The sequence below is a fragment of the Mugil cephalus genome, chromosome 1 (genome assembly GCF_022458985.1).
Source record: "Mugil cephalus isolate CIBA_MC_2020 chromosome 1, CIBA_Mcephalus_1.1, whole genome shotgun sequence".
NCBI classification, from domain to species: domain Eukaryota; kingdom Metazoa; phylum Chordata; class Actinopteri; order Mugiliformes; family Mugilidae; genus Mugil; species Mugil cephalus.
In genome coordinates this window covers 5,547,198-5,574,746 of record NC_061770.1, presented here as the reverse complement: position 1 = coordinate 5,574,746, position 27,549 = coordinate 5,547,198, and the positions used below count along the sequence as shown (strand labels likewise).

At 39.7% G+C, this 27,549-nt stretch overlaps 2 protein-coding genes across 2 annotated transcripts in view; one reads left to right on the top strand and one right to left on the bottom strand.

Moving 5' to 3' along the window:
* Positions 1–467: 467 nt before the first annotated feature.
* LOC125006418 lies at positions 468–6,110 on the top strand. The gene is made up of 7 exons (XM_047582421.1): positions 468–819; positions 2,225–2,569; positions 2,767–2,919; positions 3,377–3,478; positions 3,877–3,926; positions 4,014–4,166; positions 4,894–6,110. Exons 1-7 carry the CDS (start codon positions 771–773, stop codon positions 5,032–5,034), a joined length of 993 nt encoding a protein of 330 aa, XP_047438377.1. The 5' UTR covers positions 468–770; the 3' UTR covers positions 5,035–6,110.
* Positions 6,111–6,243: 133 nt separating this feature from the next.
* cables2b (Cdk5 and Abl enzyme substrate 2b) overlaps positions 6,244–27,549 on the bottom strand; it is a 29,933-nt gene continuing 8,627 nt past the window's right edge. The window contains exons 2-10 of the mRNA XM_047582362.1: positions 21,010–21,105; positions 16,502–16,579; positions 14,741–14,849; positions 14,445–14,613; positions 13,077–13,174; positions 11,320–11,426; positions 11,085–11,204; positions 10,135–10,219; positions 6,244–9,615 (exon numbers count right to left, since the gene is read on the bottom strand). Of these exons, the coding sequence (XP_047438318.1) occupies positions 9,469–9,615; positions 10,135–10,219; positions 11,085–11,204; positions 11,320–11,426; positions 13,077–13,174; positions 14,445–14,613; positions 14,741–14,849; positions 16,502–16,579; positions 21,010–21,105 (1,009 nt within the window). The 3' untranslated portion in view covers positions 6,244–9,468. The remainder of the gene's footprint in view (positions 9,616–10,134; positions 10,220–11,084; positions 11,205–11,319; positions 11,427–13,076; positions 13,175–14,444; positions 14,614–14,740; positions 14,850–16,501; positions 16,580–21,009; positions 21,106–27,549) is intronic.

Below are 27,549 nucleotides of genomic sequence, written 5' to 3'. Positions count from 1 at the left end.
CAATAAGGACCCGGTCATACTTAGGCATAATATCAGACAAGAACACAGAAAAATCTGTTAAAAAGTGTCTCTTGTATTTAGGAGGCTGATAAACCACAGCACGCAACACCGTGTTAGAATGCCCCAGCTCAAGCAGGCTCAGTTCAAAGCTGGTGAAGGAGGATGACAGCGATATCTATTTGCATTTAAAGTCACTCTTAAAAACAGTCGCAATTCCTCCTCCTCAGCCAGATGTCCAAGGAGAATTAAAATAGCAGCACTCAGGTAAAAGTTCTGTGAAGTGGTAGGATGCTACCAGTCCAACAGAAAACACCTGTGAATGAATTAGAGTGAAGACTGAGAGCCAGGCCTCATGTCTGACCTGGCAAAAGTGCTTCTAGAAGAATAATAAAAAAAAAAATCCCATAAACATAATCCTAAACCTTGTGGAAAGTCTTTGCCGAAGAGTTGAAGCTGTTACAGCTTCAAAGTGTGCGCAGACGTATGTGTGTAAAGACAGGTGAGCGAATACTTTGGCAACACAACTCATGAAGAAAGAAATAGTTATTTAATGAACAGTCTGAAATGATTTCAGTTAAGAAGAAGGATTCAAATAAAATGTTGGGTTAAAATGGACTCTTTGTTTTTTACTCTGTGGTAGAAACAAAGAGATGGGAGGAGTGTAGAGCTGAGTGAGTGTTGTTTGTAGAGGAGGAACTCCATCATTTAGAGAAGTGACAAGTTCCTGGTTTGCTAGTGAAGAAAGAAGAGAAGCAGTATTCAGCCTCAAGATGAAAGTCAGAAACACTTGGATATTCTTCTTCTTCTTCTTCTTCCTTGGTGAGTTCATTCACTTTTCATTCATCTTGTGACATGTTCTTTGTTGTCAACTGAACTGTCTTCATTTATTGAGAGATTATTGTCAGTTTTCTTGTTAATATGTTTTAATGGGGAGTTCGGTTTGGAAGCTGGAGGTGAGTCTCTTAATCATAGAGTTCACTGAAAGTAGCAGAGAGTGCTTTAAACTATAAACCTATGATGAAATGAAAATGTTTTAATTCTACAGTCTAGTTTTTTGTTTCACTTTTTCTTCTCCAATAGATAATCTTCACTTTTGTTGAAACTACAATTAAGTTCATCTTGCTCAGTGGATGTGTAGTTCTCTTTTGTTGTGGGTAGACTGTTAAAGAAGTGCGGCCAGTTGTGTTTCTTCTGTCACACACTGCAGATACAGGAACCAGCCTTCAGAAATAGTAACTAAAGTAAATCAACCGCCTTAAACTCATGACACCTACACTGCATCAACCATATTTAATATGTTGAGATGAATCGAGAAGTGTGTCTTTGCTCTGGGCCCTGCAGGACCAAGGAGTGTCACTGGCTCCTGGATGATACAGTCCTCCAGCGTAGACTTTTTCATCCATCTTCCTACTGACCACTTTTTCTTCAAGTTTCTGAGTTTTTTGATGCCAGTTAGGGGTGGGCTGTCCTTTTTCTTTTTTATTCTGATTTTCTCCTGTACCTGTTAGATAGGAAGGTGAAGTGCTGAGTTTAGTTTAGTGTTTGCTTTCAGATTCAGAAAAATGTATTTGGCTCCCGTGGACCCGTTTAAGGCACATATGAGCAGCATGACATGCAAGAACAAGACACTTTTAAGGTACAAAAAAATGTAACAATACAAGTATATTAAAAATAAATAAAATAATATATATATATATTTGAACTTTTTCTAAACTGTTCATGGAGAATGTAAAAGTACCTGTAAGAGTGAAGTGAATAAAAGTGCAAATGTAAATAGGAATTGCAGGGATTATATGTTTTGCATGTTGTTGCAGAGGTAGTATGACTAATAAATAACAAAGAAAACCAACAGGAGGTTGTTGAAGGAGAAAAAAGACGCGTGAAGGTGCTTAAAAAAAGAAGTAGAACAACTTTAAAAAAAACTGTGGTGGAGGAGAGTCGGTTGTTTGTGCAGTTGGGGGGTGAGGGGTTGTGAATGCTCTATTTTCAGTTTAGTTGTCACAGAGAAACAGGAAGTGGTGTTCTGAAATGCAAACTGTAAAAGTAATGGCTAGTTAATAAACTGAATAAAATGGATTCATTTGCAAAATGGGCCCATTTAAAATAAATGATCACGACTATCTCATCGCTCCGTCCTATCACCTTACTATTTTGATCTCTGTAAATGTTATTAACAGCAGCTTCTATGAAGATAGTAACTGATGATTGTTCATGTTTTCAACAGCTCTGCAGGATGGAAACACTGGTCTCGTTAATGGAAGAATCTATACAGAAAAAGAAGGAGGAAACATCACAGTTGAATGTTCATTTACATTTTCTGGAGGCAGGAGGTTGTTCTGTAGGAATAAATGTGAAGAAGGAAACATTCTCATTGACACAACTGAGGTCAAAGCTCAGAGAGACAGATACAGCATTGAATATATAAAAAGAGGTGTCCTATCAGCTGACACTCTGTATGTGAGCATCACACAGCTGAAAAAGTCTGACTCAGGATGGTACAGGTGTTATCTGAGAGAGAGAACTTGGTCCAAAGATTCATCTGAGGATTTTGAGATCACTGTCACAGAAGGTGAGTTTCTACTGAAAGTCATGAAAATGTTGCTTCATGTCTGTTTCACTGAAGCTTCTTCTTCTGAGTCTAATATGTTCAGAGTATTTTCATCAGCTCTGATGTGAAACACCAAATAAGTCAAACTGTTCCTAACAACCAGACACACTTTTATAGTTTTATAGCTGAGCACTGATGATAACTTTCATTGTTCACAGCTTCAACGCCTCCTAAACCAACACTGAGTCTTGGACCTTTTTCAACATCAACATATTTCCCATCATCCTCCACTCCACCAACACCACTCACTTCCACTTCCTCCTCCTTCTCTGAAGGCCCAGTGCAGCCTGCGTCATCATCTGCAGGTTCAGGTACATTATGAGTGTACATATTTATCAATGAAGGACACCTGAACAGTAGTGGAAGAAGTACTATGATGTTTCATTTAAGACACCCAAAGCAATACATCCAAACTTATTTGATCTTAAACTATTTATACAGCTGAAAAAACAGGTTTCCTCTGAGTGAAGGATAAAATTACAGAAAGGTGAGTTCTTGGTTAGCTGACTGAATGACATGTGACTTACTACAGTCACTAATCACATTTAAAGGTCAGGATTTGGCAATATGGTTAAAAGCATCACCTCTAAACATAGCTAAACAACATAATGAAATAAAGATCAGTTGCAGCCCCTCACAGGATGTGGACAACCCATGTTAGCAATAACTGGAATGAGGAGGCGTTCAAGTCTCCAAATGCAGAATGATTGAAACAGTGGTTGAGGGTAAAATAAACTGCTCTACTGTTCACTGTCCATCTGTTATCAGGTTTAATCCTTTACGTGGCTCTGACTCTAGTCTTCATGATCATCATATTATCTGTGGCTTTGATGATTTTCTGCAAGTGGAGGAGGACCACGAAACCTAAAGGTGAGGTTATACTTCCATCACTTTCTATCTATCTATCTATCTATCTATCTATCTATCTATCTATCTATCTATCTATCTATCTATCTATCTATCTATCTATCTATCTATCTATCTATCTATCTATACAGAGAGAGATGTACATACACATATTGGCATCAGCTTTCAATCTGCTCTTTTCCTTTCTTCTGCTTATTCATTAATTCATTACGTGAAGTCAAGTAGCACTACAACAGACAACCGGATGTCTGTATTGTGGTTCCATTCATTTTAATTTCTAATCAGTCATGTTGTTTCTTATTTGTGTTATTAAATGCAATGCAAAAAGCAAAAACAGGAAGTTTGGTTCTGGTTACGACAAAGTGTCTAAAAGTCTCTTCATGTCAAATTATTTTCTGAAGCATGTTTTCCAGTGTCTCCCATAGAATCAGTGTACACTGACGTCGCATGGGTGAGTCTGAGTCAGATATTAGAGCTTCATTGTGTTTGTGAAACCAGCAGATTTTAACAAAACATACTTCTGTTCCTCCTCCTGCAGACCGACCGGCTGTATGAGGAGATCAGAGAGGACAAACGGAGCAGTTCACCTCCTGAGGGAATATCTACAGTCTACACCTGCGCTAAATACGTCAAACCAAACGGAGCTGAAAGCTCAGATGACTACAGCCTCAACCAGAGTCCTCAGGAGAGAGTCAGTAGAACTGTGGTACAGTTTCAGCTCTAGGAAAACATTCTTTATGGTAGTGTTATCAGTTGTGAACTGGACGAGGTGAAGCTCTGTGCTGTGGACCTGTTATATTTTCCAGCCAATTGATCTTAAAATTAAAACCAGTTAGAACTGTTGGGGAACAAACTTCTATTAGTATCAGACACAGATGACTACAGCTTTGTCAGCTGTCCTCTGAAGGGGTAATTAGAAGTGTGGTCCAGGATTGAGAAACTTCAGTTTTCATGTGACAGCCTGACAGTGAGTTTTGTTCAGTTCAAACGTGATAACGACAGCACAAAAACCTTTCACACCATTTTCTAAAGGTATGTGAAAGCTTTACCAAAATGGCCGTTTGGAGTAACATGGTCACTTAACGAGGACAAAACCTCCATCCAGGGCTTTAATGTGCGTTCTCTGATTCAGATTCATACTCATAAGTAGCAGCGACAAAGATCTGTCCTGAGCACTGTTACATTTATGGTAAAACCAGTAAACTGTCAGTGCTTTCATTTGGTGGAGACAATTCTTGGTATTTGTCATGTCTCACTGTCCAACATGCAAATTGTTTGTGCAGCATTAGTATTTAGTATATTTAAATAGTGAATGTTTGATACATAGAGACAGACTTGTTTTCAGATGTAGGAACATTCTCCATATGTGTGATGACAAACATTAGAAATGTGTTGAAATGTGTTGTCTCTTCCTCCAGGATGACGGTGCCCTGAGTAAACTCGACTACTGTGAAGAGGATGTTTCCAACACTGGCACCGACTCGCTCTACAGTGCTCCCCGTGGTTGTTTTGATAATATCAACAACACGTCACCTCCTCTGTACTCTACTCTATATTAATGTGGCTAAAAGTGGCTCATGCTACACGTCAGCATAGTGGGGAAAATCTCGTACGGTCACAGAGAGATCTTTACGTACCAGAAGTTTTTTTTCACGTTTGCAGAATGCCATTGTTTGTAACCCGTAAACCAGGGATATTCAGTTACAAATTCTGTTGGGTCAAAGTTTAAGGTCAAGAAATGTAGCTGTGCCCAGTAAGTAGCTGGCACTGACAAATTTCAAACCACTACAGATCCATGAGATGGAAAATATGAACTTTTTATCCATAATTCAAAGGATTATCTCATCTTTTAAATTTGCTAACATGACAAAGGCACACCAATAAGTGCATAAACACAATAACAGAGCTGTAATGGAACAGAATTAGAAATACTTTCTCACTTAAATAAAACTAAAATAAAAAGAATGAATTGTTCCTGGTCATATTTAACAAGGTACATTGCAGAGTGCATTTAACTTAATAAAAATCTTTTATTACCCCAGCACCCTCCCAGCAAATTAAACACAGGTTTGGCGTTTGAACTTCATGATAAAATAAGTGAGTGTTGTCTTCATCGTCATGTCTACGTTTCAGTGTTAAACGAGGACACATTTTAGACCCCTAGCAACACCTAAAAATATCCACGTCCCTCTACATTTCTCAGTTCAGGTGATGTAGACACCAGGCGGGGCCTCTCAGGGGTTGGTCCCAGGCCGCATGTGGCCTGTGGGCTGCTGTTTGGATAGGCCTGCCATAAACTGTAGACTGTCCGTTGTAGATGTTGTACCTTAACTCCAAACCAGCCGTCTGCCACTGGTTCCAGTGAAAGCCCAAAACACTGACTGTTACCTGTAGAGATGGCGATGATGTGCTAGCTTCCTGTTCACTTCCAGTGCACCATAAATCTGCTCATTCGTCAGCTCCTCCAGTGCTGATAGACAGGTAGAGGTGGTTTCCATGTTAAGTATTTATGTAATGTGCATATGGGTTTAAAACGTTAACAGTGACGATGAGCTCTTGTATTCGTTTCCAAGTAAAATGAACATGTTTATTTTGTTATGTTGATTATAGCCTTTATTTACGCCTCGTTGCGCTGCAAATACTGTAGTTTGGTAATGTGTTGGAACACGTACTTTTTAATATAGGATTAATGTTTCTCTGTCAAGATATGTACTTACTTATGTATTACATGAGTATTCAAGTGTAACAAAACACCACAATAAAAAGCAGTAATTTACATATTTTAATGAAAATAAACTTGACACTGAATTGAACATTGGCAGTTTTAACAGTATACGGTCTTTATCTTTTACAAAATATTTCCATAAATATTTTCAGTCACTCACTTCCTCCTACTTTGCATACTGACCTCCAGCAGTGTAGCCTGTTGACACTGCAGGTACAGCGATGACACTAGAGACAGTTTATGCTACTGCATTTCAATTTCATGTAAAAAAAAGTAAAAAACTCAGCTCTTGACACAAGTTAATGTGATGCGTCTTTAGCCACCTGTAATGTGTAAATGTGTTGTGAACAACAGTAGCAACAACAGACCACACAAAACATTAATAATATTTCCGTCACGTGATGCCTGGACTGCAACGCCGCTCGTCCATGTTGTCAAAAAAAGCAAACACAATATAAAAATCTAATATTAACGACAAACTTAACTTAAAATGTAAAAACAATAGCTATAAATGAAAGACAGACAGTTAGTAAATGTTTCCCTTTACAGTGTTACAGTGCACAAGAAGAATAAAATACAAATAATTCATTCATACAAAACCAAAAAGTAGATAAAATGTGTACATGTGATTTTTAAATAAGAGTGACAGGTCAAATATAAACACTGTGGCACATTATAGGTAAACGCACTGAGGAGGAAGAAGAGGATGAGGACGGAATAAAAAGCTGCATAGAGTCAATATCACAAATCTCTAATGTAGAGAAAACCACTTTAGAAGACGCTGTGCTGCTCCTACTCCCAAGCAGAGGATTATATTTCGCATGTTGTCTAATGACAAGCTTCTTTCAATATATTTCATCTTAAACAGAGGACGTCCTCCAGGTCTCTGCAGAGCTTTGCTCCAACAGTTAGTTCCTGTTAGGAGCTGCGTCAGTGCAAATTGTACAGTATGGATTCTACGGCATCACATCTGTTAAAGCAGGAGAGAAAACAACTACATCTTGGAGAGCTACGTTCTGCACAGACCTGAAACTCACTCCAGTTTTCCTTCCAAATACGTGCTTTTTATTTTGTCTTGCCTTCACTTTAAAGCTGACTTCATTTCTTTCTTGATTGCAGTTAAATATGTAGTTTTTCCAGGGTTACATTATTGTGATTATGTTGCATGGTAATGAGCTCTAATCCAGATTAAGGCTGCCACGATGCATCAACTCAACCAATGAAATAAACTGAAAGTGGATCACTATGTTTTTATCTGTCCACAATGACAAGGGTTTCGGTTACCAGGCAGCCTGAATAGTGGTTGAAAAGGCCACAACTAGGTCATTAGAAATGAACAAACTCTTTGAAGTGAGACCTAACAGAAAGTATTTGGACAACTTTGCAATCAGTTTTGTCAGATTCTTGGTTGGTGGTCATTGTGTTGTTATTCTTTATTATGATTATTATTTTTATTGTTTAAAGCGTTTATTACTGAACATTTAGGCCTAACAGGCCTAAAATTAAACAACATAATTTCCCACCTGATAAAACTGTCAAAGAATATAATCTACATAGCCATTATAGTTGAACTCGTGTATATACAGAGTGTGTGCTATATGACATGGCTGCATCATCATTAAAAACTAGCACTGCTATAAAGACAGATATCTAAAACGTACGTTGGAACACAACAGAATCCAACACCTGACATCTTTGTGGAGATGCGTTCAGGTCATGTACAGAACTCATCATATAAATCTGGCACAAACACAATCAGCTCTCCTGCTCCAACGTGATGCAGGTGAACTCCAACCGCAGAACGCACGTTCTTTAACACACGAGAGAAAAGAACATCTGTGGAGGGACTTCAAGACGAGGAATCATGTCCAAACATCTGGAGTTACATTATCTAGTAAGAGAGCACAACATCTGCAGGTCTGACACTCAACTGCCATTCATAGTTCCTCATCTGGAGGATTAGTAGCAATAAATAAATCTCAGTTACAGTTGTCAATGTACAACATTACAATAAGATACTCCACAAGTATAAAAATATGAGCATTGGTACTTTGTGACAAAATAAAGATTCAGGATTGTGAAGCTAAAAGGCAAAGTGCAAAAATCAACAGAGGCTCTACAGGAAGTGTTTGTGCAGTTGTTGTTTTTCCTCCAATGGTTGTTTTTATCAGAGCAGAGTTTCCACTGCTGTAACATGAAGGTATGAAGGGAAAAAGGTCAAACATCTTCGTAGAAACCTCTGTTTTGTTATAGATTTGTCCCTTCATAATACAGTGAAAACAAATAATAAATAATGACATGTTTTTGTAAAATCGTCCATAAATAAAAAGGATTTGGTATCTGTGATGTTCCTTCACAGTGCAGATAGGATGAGGAAATCTCAGAGTTCCTTCTGTTCCATTAACGTCTTCACAGACAACACTAACTCTTATTCTCTGTGTCAGTGTTTAGTTTCTCCATCTGGGGCAGTACAGTAAATGGATTAATGTTATGGTCTGCAGAATAATTTTCCATTCATCAACTAATTGTTGCACCTGTTCTGGCATTAATGAAACAACCGTGGAGCAGAAAGAGGAGGAGAAGTAGAAGAAGATGAAGAAAGAGATAAAGAAGAGGACGGAGAAACAAGACAAAAATAAGAGAACGGAGACATGAAGAAATAATGTTAAAAAAATAATAAGGTGAGACATTTTTGGGAGAGATTGTGATGATAGGATGCTACCAGTTTAGTTCTCGTTTGTGAGCAAAGTTCCTGGTCACAGAAAAATGAATTGGACCTAAAACAGAGGTTTTGCCACAAAACTAAACTAAACAAATGCAGAAGTGTGTCTGGTTAACCAGAAGTAGGGAACTTTAATGCCAATACAGTGTGCACTTCTGCTGAATTTGAGAAGAAGTTTTCCAAAGAGTGAGGCACAGTCCAGGATTAGCCATCTGCTGGACTGGTGCTGCAGCTGAAATGTCTTAATCTGCTACAAGACAACTTATTCTGTGGTCTCTCAATTGAACCGTTCATCTGCTGGTCAAAAAGCCTTTAGTGTGTCATCACTTTGGTGCTTGAGGGAGGGGAGAAGGCAAAGGTGCTTTCGTGCTGCTATGCCTTCGGGCCACATACTGCCAGCCCGGGCTTTACCTCCAACACAGTGTGGAGCTGAAGGATGATGTTCTGAGCCTCTGAACCAGGCATCATGAGGATCCGTCCTTCACAGTGTTGCAGCCAGAAGGTGCGAGTGTCTCTGGAGAGGAGCATCAGTGCGCCGCAGTGCTGCTACAACTGCTGCTGCTGTATAAGTCGTCTGTAATGTGGCATGACTTTGCTCTCAGGGAGGTAGAGCGCCATCTCCAGGGCAACCAGGATGGTGAACTCAAATGATATGAGCTCCCTCCTGCTGATCCTGAAGCGCTCCTCTAGCTTCTACAGAGTCAGAACAGACAACAAAGGATGAGACTGCAGAAAGGCTTCCTGATAAAATGAATTAAGAAATAAGCCTCATTTTCTATCTCAGTTTTTAGTGCCTTGGTGCGACATCACTTCCTTGTGTAGGCTCCGAGGTACAAGGCAAACACTTTCTAACACACAATTCCAATGACTTGTATAAAGATGTCGTGAGGTGATTCAGGAATATTTAATGTATTAACTAAAATACAGCCACTCAAATTTACACCAATGCTGAAAATAATTTTATCATCTTCACTGGCCAATTATCTATTTCATGCTGCTCTACCAGTCTGCATTTATTACTATCAAACATTGTTCATTACTGTGTGTGAAGAGAGTCATGAGTTCAACTGTGAAGGCCAGAAACTAAAGGTCAGACACATGCAGGTATTTTTCCACCTGCTCAGGTAGAACAGTCTCACAAACACCTGAGTGAGAGCAACGTGATCCGGGCGACAGGCAGAGGGCACCGCCATGACACAGTGTGTGACTTACATCAATGAGGTGTTTGACCTCCTGTTTCTTCAGGTCACTGCTGATCTTAGCAGCTAATAGGATGCAGGCAGCTGACACCAACTTCCTGTAACACAACAACAACCATTTAGGTGACAGGAGTTCTCTGCATATTAAGGGCAGGGCTCACAGGAGTCTCATTAAAATTTGAGTCCTGATGAATGTGATGTACAGTTCTAACGAGAGACAGAAATAAACCGTGACCAGAGCAATGGTAGTTTTACAGTTTAAATGATAATTATTGAGCTTTCAGCTTCCGACTACAACAACGTTTCAAACAAACGTGAAGAGTTGTGCTGCAGCTGCACAATTAAACAGGATTCCCAGCAAATACAGTACAGAATAATTACTGCTAGACGGAGAAAAGGTCTAACTCATGTTTAATTTCAACAGTTTCATTAGAGTAGACTCAGATAAAACAATATTATGGGTTAAACTGCAGCTCACTTGCACATTATTACTTTTTTTGAATAATAATTATTTGTGTTTTTCATGATGTCCAGGACTTTAATAGCCACAGAGAGACTGCTGATTTGGTTTGTGTGGTATATGGAGAATGAAGAGCACAAGTGTTTGAATTACAGCCTATTACAAACGGGGATGATCAACAAAACAATATTGATCGGAATGGGAAAGCGTATTGTTTTTCCTGCCTCACCAATAAGCTGCTAAAAATAAACAGAGGGGCCTCTCCTGCATCGAACACTGTAGACTCAGCATTAAAGCATGCTGGCATATCCAGCTTTTAATTGCTCAACACATTCATCCAACAACATGTTGTTCTTAGTGTAGAAGTTGTACTCCTGAGCCTAACTGTGGTAAGAATTACTTTAGTTCATTGTGATCCATCTTTATCTAAACTGTGACCAGTGATGATGAGCAACGACACAAATGCAACTGTTGAGTTCTATGAGGATCAGGTTTTAACGTACCGGTTCTGTTTATTCAGGCGACCTTGCAGCACCAGCTTCTCAAAGTAGACGAACGACATGGCAATGGTCACAGGCTGCAGACCACAGTCCTCCCCCACTACTCTCATCTCTCTCTTCAGGCTGAGACGGAGCAGACGTCACAAAGTCAGAGACATCCGTTCAACTGTATTCTATTGTCATGATGGTTCCACTTCTGAGAGTTAGCAGAACGTATTTAGTCTATTAAAAAACACACCTGCGTATTTTGCTGAGGGTGAGTTTAATGTGAGGATACTTCTCCTTAAAAGTCTCGTTCATGTCTTTCTTCAGATCAGATGGTTTGACGTACTCTATAACCGTCGTCTGGAGGATGAAACAGAAAAGTTATAGAGTGACCAAAGAAAAAGAAAGGGAAAAGAAAAAGACAAACGTAGAATGCATAAACAAAGGAAAGAAGAGATCTAAAATCAGGCTGAAGTGTAAGCACAGACATTTAAAAGTCAAACAATGGTCAGAAAATGTAAATGCTCTCATGAAGATGGAAACACTAAAGGAGTAAATATTTTTCTCTGTGAATATCTCCACGATAGACTCAATAATGCTTTCATTTACAGTCATCAAAATGCCACTTAAGTTACACATTTCCTCAAATCACAGATTTCTCCGTTTCCTTGTATGGGTGGAGATTATGGTGCATATGGAGGCGTCCAGGGTTGGAGTTATAATCTGAGTTTTGTTCTATCTAAGCTCAGGGATCAATGAAGAGATCAGTAAATAATAACTTGGCACATGTGTCAAAGTCACGACGCACACACGTAGAACAGCACTGTTCTCTGTTCTGTCACAGCTTTAAAGGTCCATTGGAGACAGCAGCTAGTTAAAATAATCGACTGTGGCCCAGATGATGTTGGGGTTTATTTGCATACAGAGCATGAAAGCGAAGATGGGATCCTAAAGCAAGGCCATAAGCCTGTGTGATCCTGACCGTGTTTATTCTGAGGGCGTGTTTTAGGTGAGAGGTGACATTTACAGTAGGTGGTGAAATGACACTGTGTATTAATAACACACACACATTCACTCACAGTATGATCTGTGACACAGCTGTAATCTTTCATGATGTATTGAACAGGATGATACAGTCTGAGTGTGTGCGTGCCCATAAATTTGAATTCCTCTCTGAGGGATAAATCTAAGCTGCTGTATATAGGATAATTATGTTGTTGTTGTGAAGGAGCTTTGTGAGTGAGTGTGTAATTACTTTAAGTTCTACAATCCTCCATCCTTCGTCCTGCTTACACTGCCTTATTTGCTCTCTTCATCATCCTGCTACTTGTTAAAACTGCCTACGTAGTTGACATTTTAGACTCAGTGATATAATTTATATTACGAGAAGAGAACCAAAACATTATGGCAACTCACAGATGAAGTAAATGACGCCGTTGAGTACGTAAAGCTCTTTTAGAGTGGAACTAAAGAGTTTGTGCTTGGAGTCAAACTATTAAATGTAGAAATGTAAAGGCCAACCAACAAGTTGTCCGCCACACTTTCCACGTCATTAGGCTTTTTTTTTGTAAATAATAAAAAAAAAATCCTAAAAAGAGCCTGCATTAGATTAAATACGTCAAATTAGTTCTCCTGAAACACTGCCACATTAGATTACAGTTTTGTGATGTTGCTGATAAATCCTGATGATGCTGTTATAAAATGTGATTTAGATTAAGGCTGGAGTGTTGGATTTCAATATGTCAGCGCCAAGTCCAAATGTCTGATTAAAAAGTGTCTTGTTGAGGTCACTCAAGCACAGGCTGGATGATAAAAACGGTGTGTCTATTTTTAGGAGACAGCTGCAAGGTAACAACTATGACAACACTGATAAATCACAGCCTCTCAGATCACAAGCATCAAGCTGCAACAGCAGAGAGAATTCACAGTCCTGCAGACCTGAACACTGAAGTCTGATAACAGACTAAAATCAAAGGGGTCAAGTAAAAATAATATTTGAGGTTTTCTTACCATGTAGGATGCAAATATGAGCACGCGTTTGTGTTTCCCACAAGGCCATTGGGGGTCACTGAGGATGCTGGGGTCGTAATCGGTCACGTCTTCCACACCTGAACAACACACACATTCAGCTCACTAGAATTAGATACGTATTCATTCAGAAATAACGCGGTTTATTTTGTCAAGTGTAAAACTGAGGTCAGGTATCGGCCTGCAACACCCGAAATATAAATGATACATACGACGACACACAAACCACTGACAAGGTTGTCCAGGCTAAACATCATAACAATTCTACGACATAGTGTCTTTGTTTGGTTGTCTTTTTGAGTCAGGTGAGAAGATGGAGCTAAATCTATATCACGTTTACCTACTTATGCATTTGTTTTCCTGCAGAAATCACTTAGTTGCTTTTAATTTTGAAATGTTAGCAGTCATCTTCATTCCTGCATTCTTGCTGTCCACTATGAAAAGAAAAACCCACTGTTTTTATAGCATTAACATAGGTATATCTGAGCATACCTTTAATAATGCTAGACATGCATGCAAGGCTGCATGATGGAGTCATCACTGTGAGCAACTCCAATGACTGTTTCTATTTAACTATCATATGACATGCAAATCCAGAAGCCTTAAGAGCACAATATTAAAATGTGTCACAGGACGACTAAAAATATAAACCTGATATTAGTGTGAACACTAACACGGCAATGATACCATGATACACACACTCGAACACACAGCTGTGTTGTGTTAATGAGAGGGTTGGGATTAGAGAGAGGGGTTTAGAAACTAATGCAGGGTTTTGTCACCGACACGAACGACGTGACACAGGGTGCACGCACACATGTTTAAAATATAAAAATGATGATGGTCCAGCACAGCTGCAACAACTCGTTTCATCTCATCATGTCCATCCTGTGTTTGTTTTCTTTTCTGTGTCCGTGCAGTAACAGTCCTACCCTTTGCCTTTACTTCCTGGATTTACCTTCATACTGATGCATCATGACGCGCTGATGCTTAAATCACACTATTCTGATTTAACCAGCTGTGTAACTGTAGCTTAAAATGGAAAATGACTTATATTACTATTAATCCAAAATGTGTCGCACAGCACGAACAGAAAACTGGCCTGGGAGGCATATACGTATAATGAGCTTAAACTGATCACATCAGCATGTGTGTTGGTAGACAAGCAGGAAAACACATCACTCTGAGGACCGAACAAGCACAACCATCAGCACAACATTTAAACTCACAATCTCCCAACTGAACAACACTGATGCTCACATTAGGATCTAATGCCACAGCCATTCACAGTCACCCATGGTAATGATATAATGAGAAGTGATTGTAACCAGTCTGATTGTTGTATATTACCAAGGTCGAGTCCTAGAGTGCTGTTCAGTCGGCTGGGTGGGTAGCTCCTGCCCGGCATGCTGTGTGTGCTCCTGGACACAGGGATCTGCAGCGTCAGGTCGCTGGTCGATGAGGGCTTGTGCCTCACCAGAGCGTTGGTGGGGTACAGGAACTGAGCGTACGACACAGACTGGCAAAGAAACACAGAGGTGAAGATGGAGGCAGGAGATACATCCACTGTATATGCTCTGAGCAAACAGACCTCTCAGGGTTTTATCTGTGCATGTGAATGTGTGTGGACGGCTGGTTATATCTACCCTGCCATAAGTGTCCAGCTGGAAACCCTCAAGTCCTGGCAGCATCTCCAGAGTGGTGGAGATGTTTCCAGAGGAGTGCCTCCTCCTGGGGTGGTTTAATGTAGGATCACTGAAAAAGACAGGAAGGAAAAGAGAGACAGAGATGAGATTTGAGCGTGAGACAAAACTGGCTAAATCCTCACCAACACAGACGTCAAGAAATATAGAACAATCACATAAACTTGTCAAATTAGAGTTAAAAGGTTTTGCTTATTTCCAAAGATTCAAATTCATAGTTCAAGACAAAGATTCACAGCATGAGGAGTCATGTTTAAAGCACTGGAGCAGCCTGAATTGAATCCCAAGTCACAGGATTTAGAAAAACATATCTTGTTGAGTGCATTTTAGAAATGTCCACACTGGTTTTTATCTCTTCTTAACATATGCAGAAACTACTTCAGGACACAAGAAACACTGGAACAATCTACTATTAGTCACTGCCACAGAGCAAAACATCACAAATATCAGAACAACTGAAACATTACATAAATTAGCACTGACACCGTTTCCATTGGGACTGTACATATGACAAAGACACTATTCTTCTAAACGTCTCCCTCGTACCAGGAGATCATCCTTTTTATTTGAAACTTCCTGACTTTCTCTAAAGCTGAAACTTACTATTTACTTCATCATCAATTACTCTACCTATTATTTTTTAATACGTTTATTGGGCACCAAAAACTGCACACAAATACACAGAAAATAGCAGGTGCCAAATTGTTCAGGACGACCTTTTCAAGTTGCTAGTTTGGTGTCACTATTATTCTTATATCTAAAATCCTAATTCACACTGTTTGACTAAGAAAAGCACTCACACTGATCATCACCATAGCTGCTGGTTCATTTTCTGTTAATCAACCAATTCATTTGTTCTTTCCACTCTGGTTTACTCTGATGCCATCTACAAGAAGAACTTGATATTTTTAGCCCTAGAACTTGAAATGATCTGTTTTTCATATCCATGGGTTTCTGCCAGGTGTGACCCTTTTAAAGCATCTTTAATACAGAATGTAGCCCAGAGTGCTTTACACAGCAAGATTCTAATAGACATCAACATAAAACAACAAATACATTAAAGAGTTAAAAATAGCTCAATAAAATGTAATAACTGACGAATAAGCAGCTTTGAACTGTGAGTCAAAAGTCAAAGGTCCAATGGAAAAAAAGAAGAACGTAGAGATTCAGCCTCAGAATGTGTGTGTGTGTGTGTGTGTGTAACAGAGAAACAGAGAGAGAACTGAAAGCACGTGTTTTTGTAACAATCTGACTGTACACAACAGATTACAATAAATGAAATGAAACACCGTGCGTGTGGACTGAGAAAAATGAATCAAGTAACAGAACAGAAAATATGATAAACGTATATTCTGCTCAGTGCTTATCTGTAAATGTCCAGCAAAACCTCAGTGTGTATCTATGTGGATGTTTTTCTGTGATTATGTCAAGTTGAGTCACTAGTCAGTGAGGCCCAAGGTCAAGTCACTGGGCTCTGAGGCACATGGGAAAATCCTCACAAAGCTCTCCCACTCCCACTCCTCCTCCTCCTCCTCTTTGTCCCCTTCCTAAGAAGTGACTTTTTGAGCAACAGCGTCTCTCTTTTCGCTTTGTCTCAGTGAAGAAACTTCATTGTGCTCTCTTTCTTCTGTCTGTCTCATTCACTCTCATCTTTAGCTCACACTGAGCCAAAAAAAAGTGTAAGTGTGTGTATTTGTTTCCAACCTGAGGTAGAAGCTCTCTCCATAGGGCAGAACAGAGAAGGCAGCACATAGAGACCTCTTGGCACAGATGAGCACGATCCTGAAACACAAACACACAAACATCCGTGGTTATGAACTTATCACATCTATACAGGTGACTCTCCCTCTTACCCTCTTACCTCAAAACCTGTGCTGAGTCATGCATGAAATAGAGTAAAGTACAAAAAGACAGTCAAGACGCAGTGGCTTCGGTCACTACAGTGCTGCAGTAAATGTAAATATTACCAAAACTTAGAGGAGTTGTGAGTGTTCAATATAAACAACTGTTGGGCAGAAGTTAAACAGTTTTACTTTTGGGGCATGAAAGGGTTCGTTAGAATAATGTCACTGTGTGAAAAAGCCATAAATGTTAAATCTATTGTTAGTAATATAATGCTGTTCCAATAGTCTCAACAAATGTGAAATGTATATAACTGTGAAGACTAAATGTCTTAATCAGTGTAAATGTTACGTTACTCAGTCATGCTGCATAATTGTCTGTTTACTTTAAGCATAAATAATGAAGGCTTCATTGTTACCATGGAGAATCTGGAGATCATTAGCATTTTATTAGATACCTTTATTAAATAATTGTTATTGAGGTAAACTTTAATTATGACAACTATTATTAAGCTTGTTAAGCGTAAAAGGTTTACTCTACCTCAGCAGACATACAGGCAACTGAATATTGCACCATAAAGTCTGTTTATTTTACTCCCATTCTGAGTGTTAAACTACTGTTATATTACTATTACTGTAACATACTGGCTCAACAGTATATTGCCCAGTGTTTGTATACCAAACTTTTATTGCCTACTTCTTATTGCACAACAAAGAACAAATGTGATAACACTGAATGAGTTTTTATCACTCCTATCAATTCATCTGTTTTCCCGTCTTCATCTGTGCTCCAATCTTAACTCTTAGAGTTCACATTAAAGATCGTCTTTAACATTTCACCCTGTCGCTAGAAATATGATGTAAACAATGAAAAGAAGTACAGAGAGCAGGAAAAGTTTATTATACAAAGCCATGTTATTTGTGAGGATCACACCAAGTAAATGTTGCTGGAACCTGAAGTCCTGTGCTTGTACCTCAAGGATCTATAAAGTGAGAATAACAGCAGGATAAAGAGAACATGCACACTTGACACACTCCTAATTGAGCTGTGGGTAGCATCTTTACCCTCGGCTCTCATAACAGTGACATGTTAGGGTTTCACTGGAACACAGTGAGCATGTGTTGTTGTTTCTATATTGCAGCTCCTCTGGAGTATAAACCCACGAGGAGCAGACACCACAGTATTGCTGTCCCGGTTTTTCTCAAGAGGGAAACATTTACAGTCATTATGTTTGGCACAGGAACCAAAGAGACTGGAAAATGATTCATGCTGTGTGAAAACATACACACACTTATCTCCGAGAGGATCACTTACTGCTATAAACAGCCACTGGGAGATCTCAAATCACTAACCTTGTGCTTCTTTGACACACAAAGACCACACACTGTCTGAATTCCACAATGAAGTCAACGCTTAAACATACAAGAGGCCGTCGGATAGAACAGAAGCAAATGCTCCCAATTTAAAACTGAGCCAAATCAGACTAAGACACCATCCAGCTGTCCAGTTAATCAGAATCCTGGCAGAGAGGGCAGCAAATCCAAAGAAGTTACATAATCTGGATTAAACAATATTAGCAAATAGAATAGAATAGAGAGAGAAAAGAGAAGTAGAATTTACTGCTAGCTAGACTGCAACAGAAATACAAGATGTTAACAAGAATTCATTTAAAAGTGCTTTTCACACTAGTCTTTGATATTAGACTGAAGGACTTACGAATTAAAGGCGTATATGCTGCACTTTATTTTGAAAGTCACAAAAAAAACAAAAAACAAAATGGGAGAAATGCAGCTCATCCAAACAATTAGGTTATTTTTTTACAGGAACAAAGTGATCGATATTCAGAACTGGGTGCATCATTCACTAGACTATTCTCGGATCAATAAGGAGTCATGCCATGAGGCCATGATTCATGATTTGGGACATAACATTATAAAAAGTAATTTATTGAATAAATGGGACAGAACTGGAGAAGGGGCTCAGTGGTTCAGTTTAGTTCTAAATACCTGCTAGACAATTCAACTTGGACACTGCTGCTTCTCCTCTTTTAATCAACCGATGAGACAAAGTCTGAGTTTGAATTTGTTTTGCAGTTGTTGGTTGTGTTTGCCGCTGACACACACACACAGACACACAATTTGTTTCCTATGATGCATGGGAAAGTTAAGGGCAGGAAGTCACCAGGGAGCTCAGTGGAAAGAGCAGAGGCATCAAAACAGGGATGCTGCAAACGTGACTGCTGGGTCGTCCTCCACTCATCCACTCATCCATTCATTCATTCACTCACTCACACACACCTCGTAACACTGGACACACAATGTTCCACAATCACCTTCAAGAAAAACAAGATTCCTACTGAGAACTGAACTACTAACCCTGAGGTTAAATCTGATGAACTACATATAGAATCAACAAGTCATGAAACAAAGGCATCCATGAAAAATGAAAACACCAAATGTAAAAGGGTGAAACAACCAATTTATAATGAAATGCTCCTTAGCTCTTATTCCTATGTATGAATGATTCCTGAAAGCTGGTAAGAAGAGACAAATGTACCGTATGCAGGTCACAATGACACATTTAAGGACAACAACTTTTTAAGAGTAAACCAATATGTTGTTGAGTAAACATGATGAATTGTGTTAACCTACATGGCCACAGTCAACGCATATAGATAAAACTCATGTTTAATAAATTCTACATGCACACAGAGCATGTAGAATCATGCATTGTGTAGTCTGCACGTGACAGTGATAACATTTGTTCATTCCTCTTTATTCTTCCTAGTTTCATGCTTGAAAATGGATTACATGACCTGCACTATAATCAAAACCTCCAGAAGTTTTTTTTAAACGTAATCTTTTAATAGGCTCCATAAATGTGAACTCTCACTACGTGAGACAGAAATCATGTTTTCCAAAGCCAAAAGTTTCAGTGCGGTTGGTGTGTTGTCAATCTCCAAAGCAACGCGACTATGGCCACTTTTACTACGACGCATTCAAATTCACTCAGTTAACATAAACTCTGAGGCTCAACAACAAGTTCTGAGGACACCTCTATCACTTAGTTTTCTCTGTGACAACGTAATGACTTGGCTGCATTACAAATAGCTCTGGTGCTTCCAGCTGGATCTATTCAAAAACGACCATGCGTCAGTCTATTATTATCTGACGGGGAGCCCTGTGACCCAGAGCTCTATTTTATACACTTGGCAAGGAAGGACAAGAATAGAATACAATAGGAGACGACATGGACGTGGAAGAATGACGCTGTCCAGGCGCCTCTAGTTGAACCACAAGCTCACTTCCCCTCTACAATAGGGCAATAGCTGCACAATTCTGTATGTTAGCCGAGTGTGTCAAGTACACAGGTTTCAGAGACTGAGTCATAATGGAACGAACAAAACTATGACCCATGGTGATATAAAGTACAGAGATTACTCTGATTAGATCAGCTCAAGGAACCAGTGACCAAGAGGAGAAATGGAAGTGAGAAGTGAGTGCAAAGGACACACAAGAGGCTGTTTTTGGTTTCTTCTTCATCTCAGCAATCAAATACACAAATATTTTCACAATAACATAATAATCTAGAATAAATACTGAGGCGCATGATTCAGGTGAGGCCAGACCTTTGTAACATCGTAGCCTCCCAGCTAATAGAAGATCTTCTGTTTCCCCTCTGGAATGATGAATACAGACTACTGCCACCTGCTGGTATTAATAGTTATTTCCTTTCATGCAGCTGGAGAACATGCTGTCTGTGCTAGAGCCTTAGCTGTAGTCTACGTTCAAGTGGAACTTTTTAGTCCAGACATGCAATGTGATGGTGCAATGTCAGATTCTTCAGCATTGGTCTTGTGTGTCTGTTACTCAATGTCATAATCACACTGAAGGTGGCCAGCACAAATGTTGCTCAAGAGCTTGTTAATGTTATGTCATTATTCCGTTTCAAAAGTGAACTGGTGAATGAAAGACATGTGACTGGTTGATGCATCACCCTGTCATTACAGCACTGAAGAAATGCAGAAGTCGGCCTCCAGTTTGAAAAAGACAAGCAGCCCTTTAAATTTTCATAGGTAGTGCGACCACAGTGTGAGTCCGTCCTGACCTTGCCATGTTATGTTGTTCTGTAACTGTGGACAGGAGGACTTAACATGCTGCCAAAAACTGTTCACACCTGGACAAAGACTTGGCTGGAGCAGTGGAACAGTGGTGATGTCACCTACTCTAACTTCTGCCTATTAATAAGTATTAATACACAAAGCATAAATAAAATAAAATAAAATGTAGTGTTGAATTACCATTTCATTTAATTGGATATTTTGATGATACAGAACAACGTTAATACAGAACAACATGTGTGCGTCGCACCTGCTGCCTCTTGTGTCGTATTGTTTCATGTTTTTGATGAAGTGGATCTTCTTGGCGTGCCGAGGTCTGGGAGAACCACCGGAGAGGTTACGTGTTCTGTTGAGAGAAAGAGACAGAAACATTTTGATGAGGGGATTTGCTCTCAAAACAGTTCACCATGACATACATTTTGTCCACTTTATTAAAACACACACACACTTAGAAACTCACAAAATCAAGTAACTGCAGAGCAAGACTTTATGGGATATTAAAAATATATTACTTCACACATTTATTATTTGTTCTATCAAAAACCTCCTGATTTGTGATGCCAATCTAATCTTGTGTGTATCTATCTACAGTGTGTCTGCTGAAGGTCAGATTGCGTTGCTGTGTTGACCTCGTGGATTAAAAAAACAGACCTCGACATGAAAGCAGGCCAAGGAACTGAGATAGCTGACATCACAGCAGTTACATAACACTACGGACTGACATCAGCATTAGTCTCACTCACGTACGCACTGCACCTGCAAAATTGTATCCAGTGTGCATATAAAAAACGTATAGTTTCTATATTAGCATGTGGGTTGCGTACATAATTAATCTGACTCACACGAATGCATAGAGAACATTCAACACACGGTCCATCAGCACTTTTCTGCAAACATACATTAACAACGCACACTAGGGGATTTCATACACTGTACTGCAAACAGAAACCAGTGCGCTGAGGATGGCATGAAAATGAAAATATTACATTTATAGCGAGATATTAGTATCTAATCCTCTGATCGTTAATCTATACATTTCATTTTATGCATTTTGTGATTCACTGTTAGAAAAATAAACAAAAAACAGTAAATTAATTGAATATTATCGTCCACGCAATTTGAACTAAAAAAAAAACATGAAGAACAGCACAAGGTGTCGACCTGGCCTCCAAATTCACTAGATCCCAAGATAATCATGTATCTGTGGGATGATCCACAGAGGCTCCTCCCCTCAACCCATAGGACCCAAAGACCCCACTAACAACATATGTTTCCAGACACCAGAGAAGGCCCATGTCCATTGTCTGATGAGACACACTGATTTGGAGGCACAAGGGAGACCTACACAATATTAGGATATATGGTCATAATTTTACGGCTGATCAGTGCATATAGCCGGTGTGTGTAAAGGACAATATGAGCAGAACATTTTATACACACGCAGCCAAAGCAGATTTGATCAAGGAGCCCCTGGAGGGAAGACCTTCTGCTGAGAAACATGCTGTTACACAACTGCAAACTCACACATATACAGAAACACGCATGCTCACACGCATGCAGACACAAACACGCACGCAGCATCTGTTACTGTTTTTTTATGGCTGACCTGCTGATTCTACTCCACACGGAATTTAAATCACTGTTATCACTGCTGTTCCATGTCAGGGATACGTGTCTGAGGGAGATGAGAGTCCTTGTGTGCATCATTCAGTAGTTACATCTGGATAGTTTGATGACTTTCTTCATTATAATGCCTTGAGTATATTGATTTACTGGAACATTTTGCCCTCTGCTGGTCATTTACCACCCCACCAATAAGCAAAATACAAACATTTCTCTCTGAATCACTTTAAAACAGCAATATTTTACATTGTTACATTTAGTTATTTAAGTTAATGTCATCAGAATCTTCAGATGGTTCAGTACAAACCTAAATAAATATGCTCTACATTTGCATGCATGTTGTCCAGATGTGTTTTGCAGAAGCACTGCACTAAGCTCATCTTGTTTCTCTCTGTCCAAACCAAAGCAAACACTGATATATTCTGACCAGATTAAAACAGAAAAGTCTTGGTTGTTTGTTTAGTCTGTTACCACATTTTAACATGTGGTCTAAAATCACCCCAGTTTAGAATCATTCAGTTTGCGCAGTGTGACAATCCAGTTTTCCATCCAGTGGATCATACGGATACATGTTAAGCTACCAGCTAACAAGCTATTATGCAGCAACAATCATATCGTCCACAGATGTGTGCTGATAAAACTGAGTACAGCATCAATAACGATTAACTAAGTCCTTCAGATCCTGATATACATCACCAACATGATGTCACCCAGTCCCAGTATCCATTACAAATGTTGATCGATCTCCTCCTCTTGATCTAAATAAAGATTATCCAGACCACAACACTCCGTCTTGCTTATCCACCATTATTAAATATAGTGCCTATTTCTGAGGGCTCTATCTTGGCATCTACTGTATCTATGATCACTAGACGGAATCTTCTCAGAGTTCCATTTCCATGGGAACAGTTATTGAGCAACATTCCGGAAGGTCATGGAATGTTTCCAATCTGTGGGAATGGAAAAATCCGACTGATCAACAAACTCTACTAACAAAGATAATGGTGAGAATGATGAGCACAATGATAGAGGCAGGTGACAGGTACTTGCGATAAATGACAAGGCCACAATAGAATCAAAATCAAATGTTTGAATCTAGTCGTAGCCTTAAAGTGTCTTTGAGGAGGACACGATACTCGATATAGCACATGCAACTCCGCTAACAATAGCCCAAGAGTGAGGCTGGGTATCTTTCGAAATTCTCTGACACTATCACCCATTCACTACTAAAGTGGGATAACTTGCTTTGAGGAAACACGTCTCTCTACAAATTTGCGTTTAATTATTAAATAATTAATTAATAATCGGACAAAATTGGCTGAATTATTTTCAAAGTAACATGTTAAGAACATGACAATCCTACCTGTATAACAGTCACTGCCTACTTTTAATACAAGTTTGAAGGTAATGACACAAAAGCTCCCGATGTTTGAGACCCAATCCATCTCACGACCATGGCTGAATAATGTGCGTTGTTCTTTAATGCTGCAGTAATAACAGCACTCCACTCATCTCTAACTGGCAGCTGCAAATGACAATTTGGTTTTAACAACCAGTATAGATGGAGCGCAAACAAAAACTGCACGCACAATTATTATCACAGGCCTTCAGCAGGAGTGTGGCTGGCGTTTAACAGGATGAGTTCATCACAGCAAATGTTGCACTGTCACAACAAACGTGGATGATATACGCTAAGAGCGAGATAGCTGACGCCAGGACTCTCCCAGTCTGCCCCAGTATCTGAGCCGTGGATCTGCAGGCTCATTATCACAACAGTCTGACCAGCGGCCCACTTCCATGAGAACCAGCTGGCTTCATCTCTCTGCGATGTTGTGGAAACTTCCTGTTCTGTGGGAACGGAAAAATCCAGTGTGATAATTCCCTTACTGCTGAGGAAGATGATGATGATGATGATGATGATGATGATGATGATGATGATGATGATGATGGTAAGGAAAAAAGACACATAGTGGCTGCAAGTTGACCACATGTTTCCACAAAAAATAAGGATGGTTCAGAAAATGTTTTGATCACGAACACAGTAAATGAGTAACTGGATAAAAACAGCACATTTTCTTCATTTGACCACCACACAAAGACAAGAAGCATTAAGAGCCTTAAGTGCCTTGTTGAAAAGAATTTTCCACAACTGAACATTTGTCTTCAACCTTGACCATGTACACTTCAAGATTCAAACAAATACTCCTGAGGCTTGTATTGTTATGAAAATGTTTAACCAACTTAAGCCTCTTCAACGCCAAACCAAAAACAGACTGTGGTGAAGTGGAAAATGAACGAGAACCTGGAGTAAATATATGACCTACTATGGCTTTAATGGTTTTGTGTTTCAGGACAGTTTATTACTAGCCAATGATATCAAACATTTCAGGGCAAGATAAATATACAAAAACATTGTTGGCTATAGTTGGACTATACCCCGAATAGCTTTGGTTGAATTTTACTTATTAAAATATTGATATAAAAATCTCACAGGAAATAGTGGCTGTGCAGGTCAGGGCCCAGGATCAGCTGCAGGCCTGTTCTAAGGGACTGTAGTGATGGAACTGACTAGACTACAGATTCATTTTATTTAGTCTGACTCATGAACACTGGAGTCGCACTAATAATAGCTTCTGTTATTCAAGCTGAAAATAACTACTGCAAACACACTATTTTGGGACACGTATTCCTTAGAATCATATGAACAAGCTGATTATTTTTTACTCTGCTGTCTCTTTGTTCCTTCATTCATCCGTCACTTTTTAATTATTACATTTCCTTTTCTTTACTCTTTATCTTCTGGCATAAATCATTTCTCCCTCATGACATCTCTCTCTTTCTCACTCTTACAATCTAACATTGTTGTATTTCTTATCATTTCAGAAAAGGGATACTTCTATTATCAATTTTATGACACGCTCACATTTCTCTCAGCTGGTCTTGCCAGTCTGTTCTGTGTGACTCGGGGCCATGTGGTGGAAATCAGCTCTTTGATGATGGCTAATTTCACTGTAATTACTCTGCCACTTAAGCTACAATTATCACAGATCCCGTAGAAAGCATCGTCACAGACTGCTTGCTGAATAGTGCGGTCACACGTGGGAGGAATGAGGTCTCTACAACATGTTGCCATAATTCAATTCTGGTTTTATTTGGTGTGCTCTAAATTTAAATGTTGGGACAGGGATGCCCATGTAATTCAATTTAAAAATGTAACATACAAAGTAGAAATGTTAAACTCATATCGTCACACCTACAACTCTTTGTCTGTCTCAGCTGTGAGCTTTTACCCAAAGGTCCATTGAACAGTCAGTCACAGCACTACAAAGGAAATGTCAGATTATCCAAGAAGTCTGAACACAGCTATAATCTTCTCATCGTCAGCGGCACCACATTTCACTCCTCACTCTCCCTCTTTTGTATTGATCCAAAGATATTTGCTGTCACTCCAACATTATGCTTGAGTTTATGCAAAGCAATACATTTAAATACATCACAATACATTTAAAACAGCTCCTACAACAACAACATGGTCTGAACAAATATGAATATAGGGCTGTCTTCATTCTTTGAATAAATCTTTTATAAAGCATCTGTTTCTTTACTGATTCCTGCAGTTAGGGCCGAGGATATATTAAATGAAGTCACATCAAGTCACAGAATGGCTTGATAAACAATAGCATGAACTGTCGTGTGTTTCTCCTGTCTGGTGTGTCCTGCTTTGCGTAGATTATAGTTGTCCATAGTTTCTTTTCTAGAAACAGTTCTGTAAATACAGTCGCACCAACACTGACCGCACTGAGGGCATCTGATATCAGGTAGAAACATCCAACCTGCTCATTTTGTTTGCTGTGGCAACTTCAGGACGTGCACATCTACTGCTAAGGAACGCGCTCGAAATATATACAGCCTAAAAAGGACAACGGTGATTAACCCACAGTCACTGAGCTATTGCAGACCTCAATCTGTCAGTCTCTATTTTCTGACCATTTCGTCAGATTCTAAAATTATTCTAAATACACTGCCCAAAAATGAAAGGAACAAGTTTTAATCAGAACATGGTATCAAGTCAGTTAAACTTCTGGAATATTGGTCTGTCGGTAAAGTAGCAGAGGGGTGGTTAATCAGTTTCACATGCGTTGGAGGGGCAACAGTGAGCCAACCCCCAAAACGGGAATGGTTTTCCAAGTGGAAGGCCACGGCTTTTTTCCCCCACCTCATCTTTTCTGTTTTTCACTAGTTTTGCATTTGCCTAGGGTCAGTGCCACTATGGTTAGCATGAGGCAATACTTGAACCATGCAGAGTTGCACAGGCAGTCCAACTGCTCCAGGATGCCACATCAATAAGTGCCATTGCCAGAAGGTTAGCGGAGTCTCCCAGTACAGTCTGAAGAGCGTGGAGGAGACTCCAGGAGACTCCTGGTTACTTTAGGAGAGCTGGACAGGGCGAGTAGAAGGTCCTCAACCCATCAGCAGTTCTGGTATCTACTTGTTTATTCAGGAAGAAACGGATAAACACTGCCAAGGACCTACAAAATGGCCTCGAGAAGGCCACTAGTAGGAATGTCTAGGACCAAACAATCAGAAACAGACTTCATAAGGGGGGCCTGAGGGCCCGCCGTCCTCCAGTGAGCCATGCGCTCACTTCCTGGCACCATGGAGCTCGAGTGGCATTTGCCATAGAGCACCAGAAATGGGAGACCTGCTGATTGTGCCCTGTCGTTTTCAGATGAGAGCCGGTTCACCCAGAACACATGTTACAGATGTGAAAGTGTTTGGAGAAGCTGTGGAAAGTGGTGCTGGCTGTAAAACCGTTCACCTTGACTGGTTTGGTAGTGGGACAGTGACGGTGTGGGCAGGTATATCCATGGTGGGATGCACAGACCTCTACAGGCTAGACAACAACACCCGGATTGTCATAAGGTATCTGGATGAAATCCTGGAACCCATAGTCTGAACCTATGCTGGTGCTGTGGGTCCTGGGTTCCTCCTAGTGCACAACAATGCTCAGCTTCATGTGGAGAGAGTGCAGCCACTTCCTGGAGGACGAAGGAATTGATACCATTGACTAGCCCCCATGCTCGCCTGACCTAAATCCAAGAGAACATCTTGGAGAGATTATGTTTCACTCCATCCGATGCCACCAGGTTGCACCTTAGACTTCTCA

Excerpts from the sequence above, each read along its gene's own strand:
- LOC125006418 (XM_047582421.1), top strand. The coding sequence starts at position 771 with ATGAAAGTCAGAAACACTTGGATATTCTTCTTCTTCTTCTTCTTCCTT. Across the intron at positions 3,479-3,876 it reads GAGGACCACGAAACCTAAAG|CATGTTTTCCAGTGTCTCCC; the intron begins GTGAGGTTATAC and ends TATTTTCTGAAG. Across the intron at positions 4,167-4,893 it reads ACCAGAGTCCTCAGGAGAGA|GATGACGGTGCCCTGAGTAA; the intron begins GTCAGTAGAACT and ends CTCTTCCTCCAG.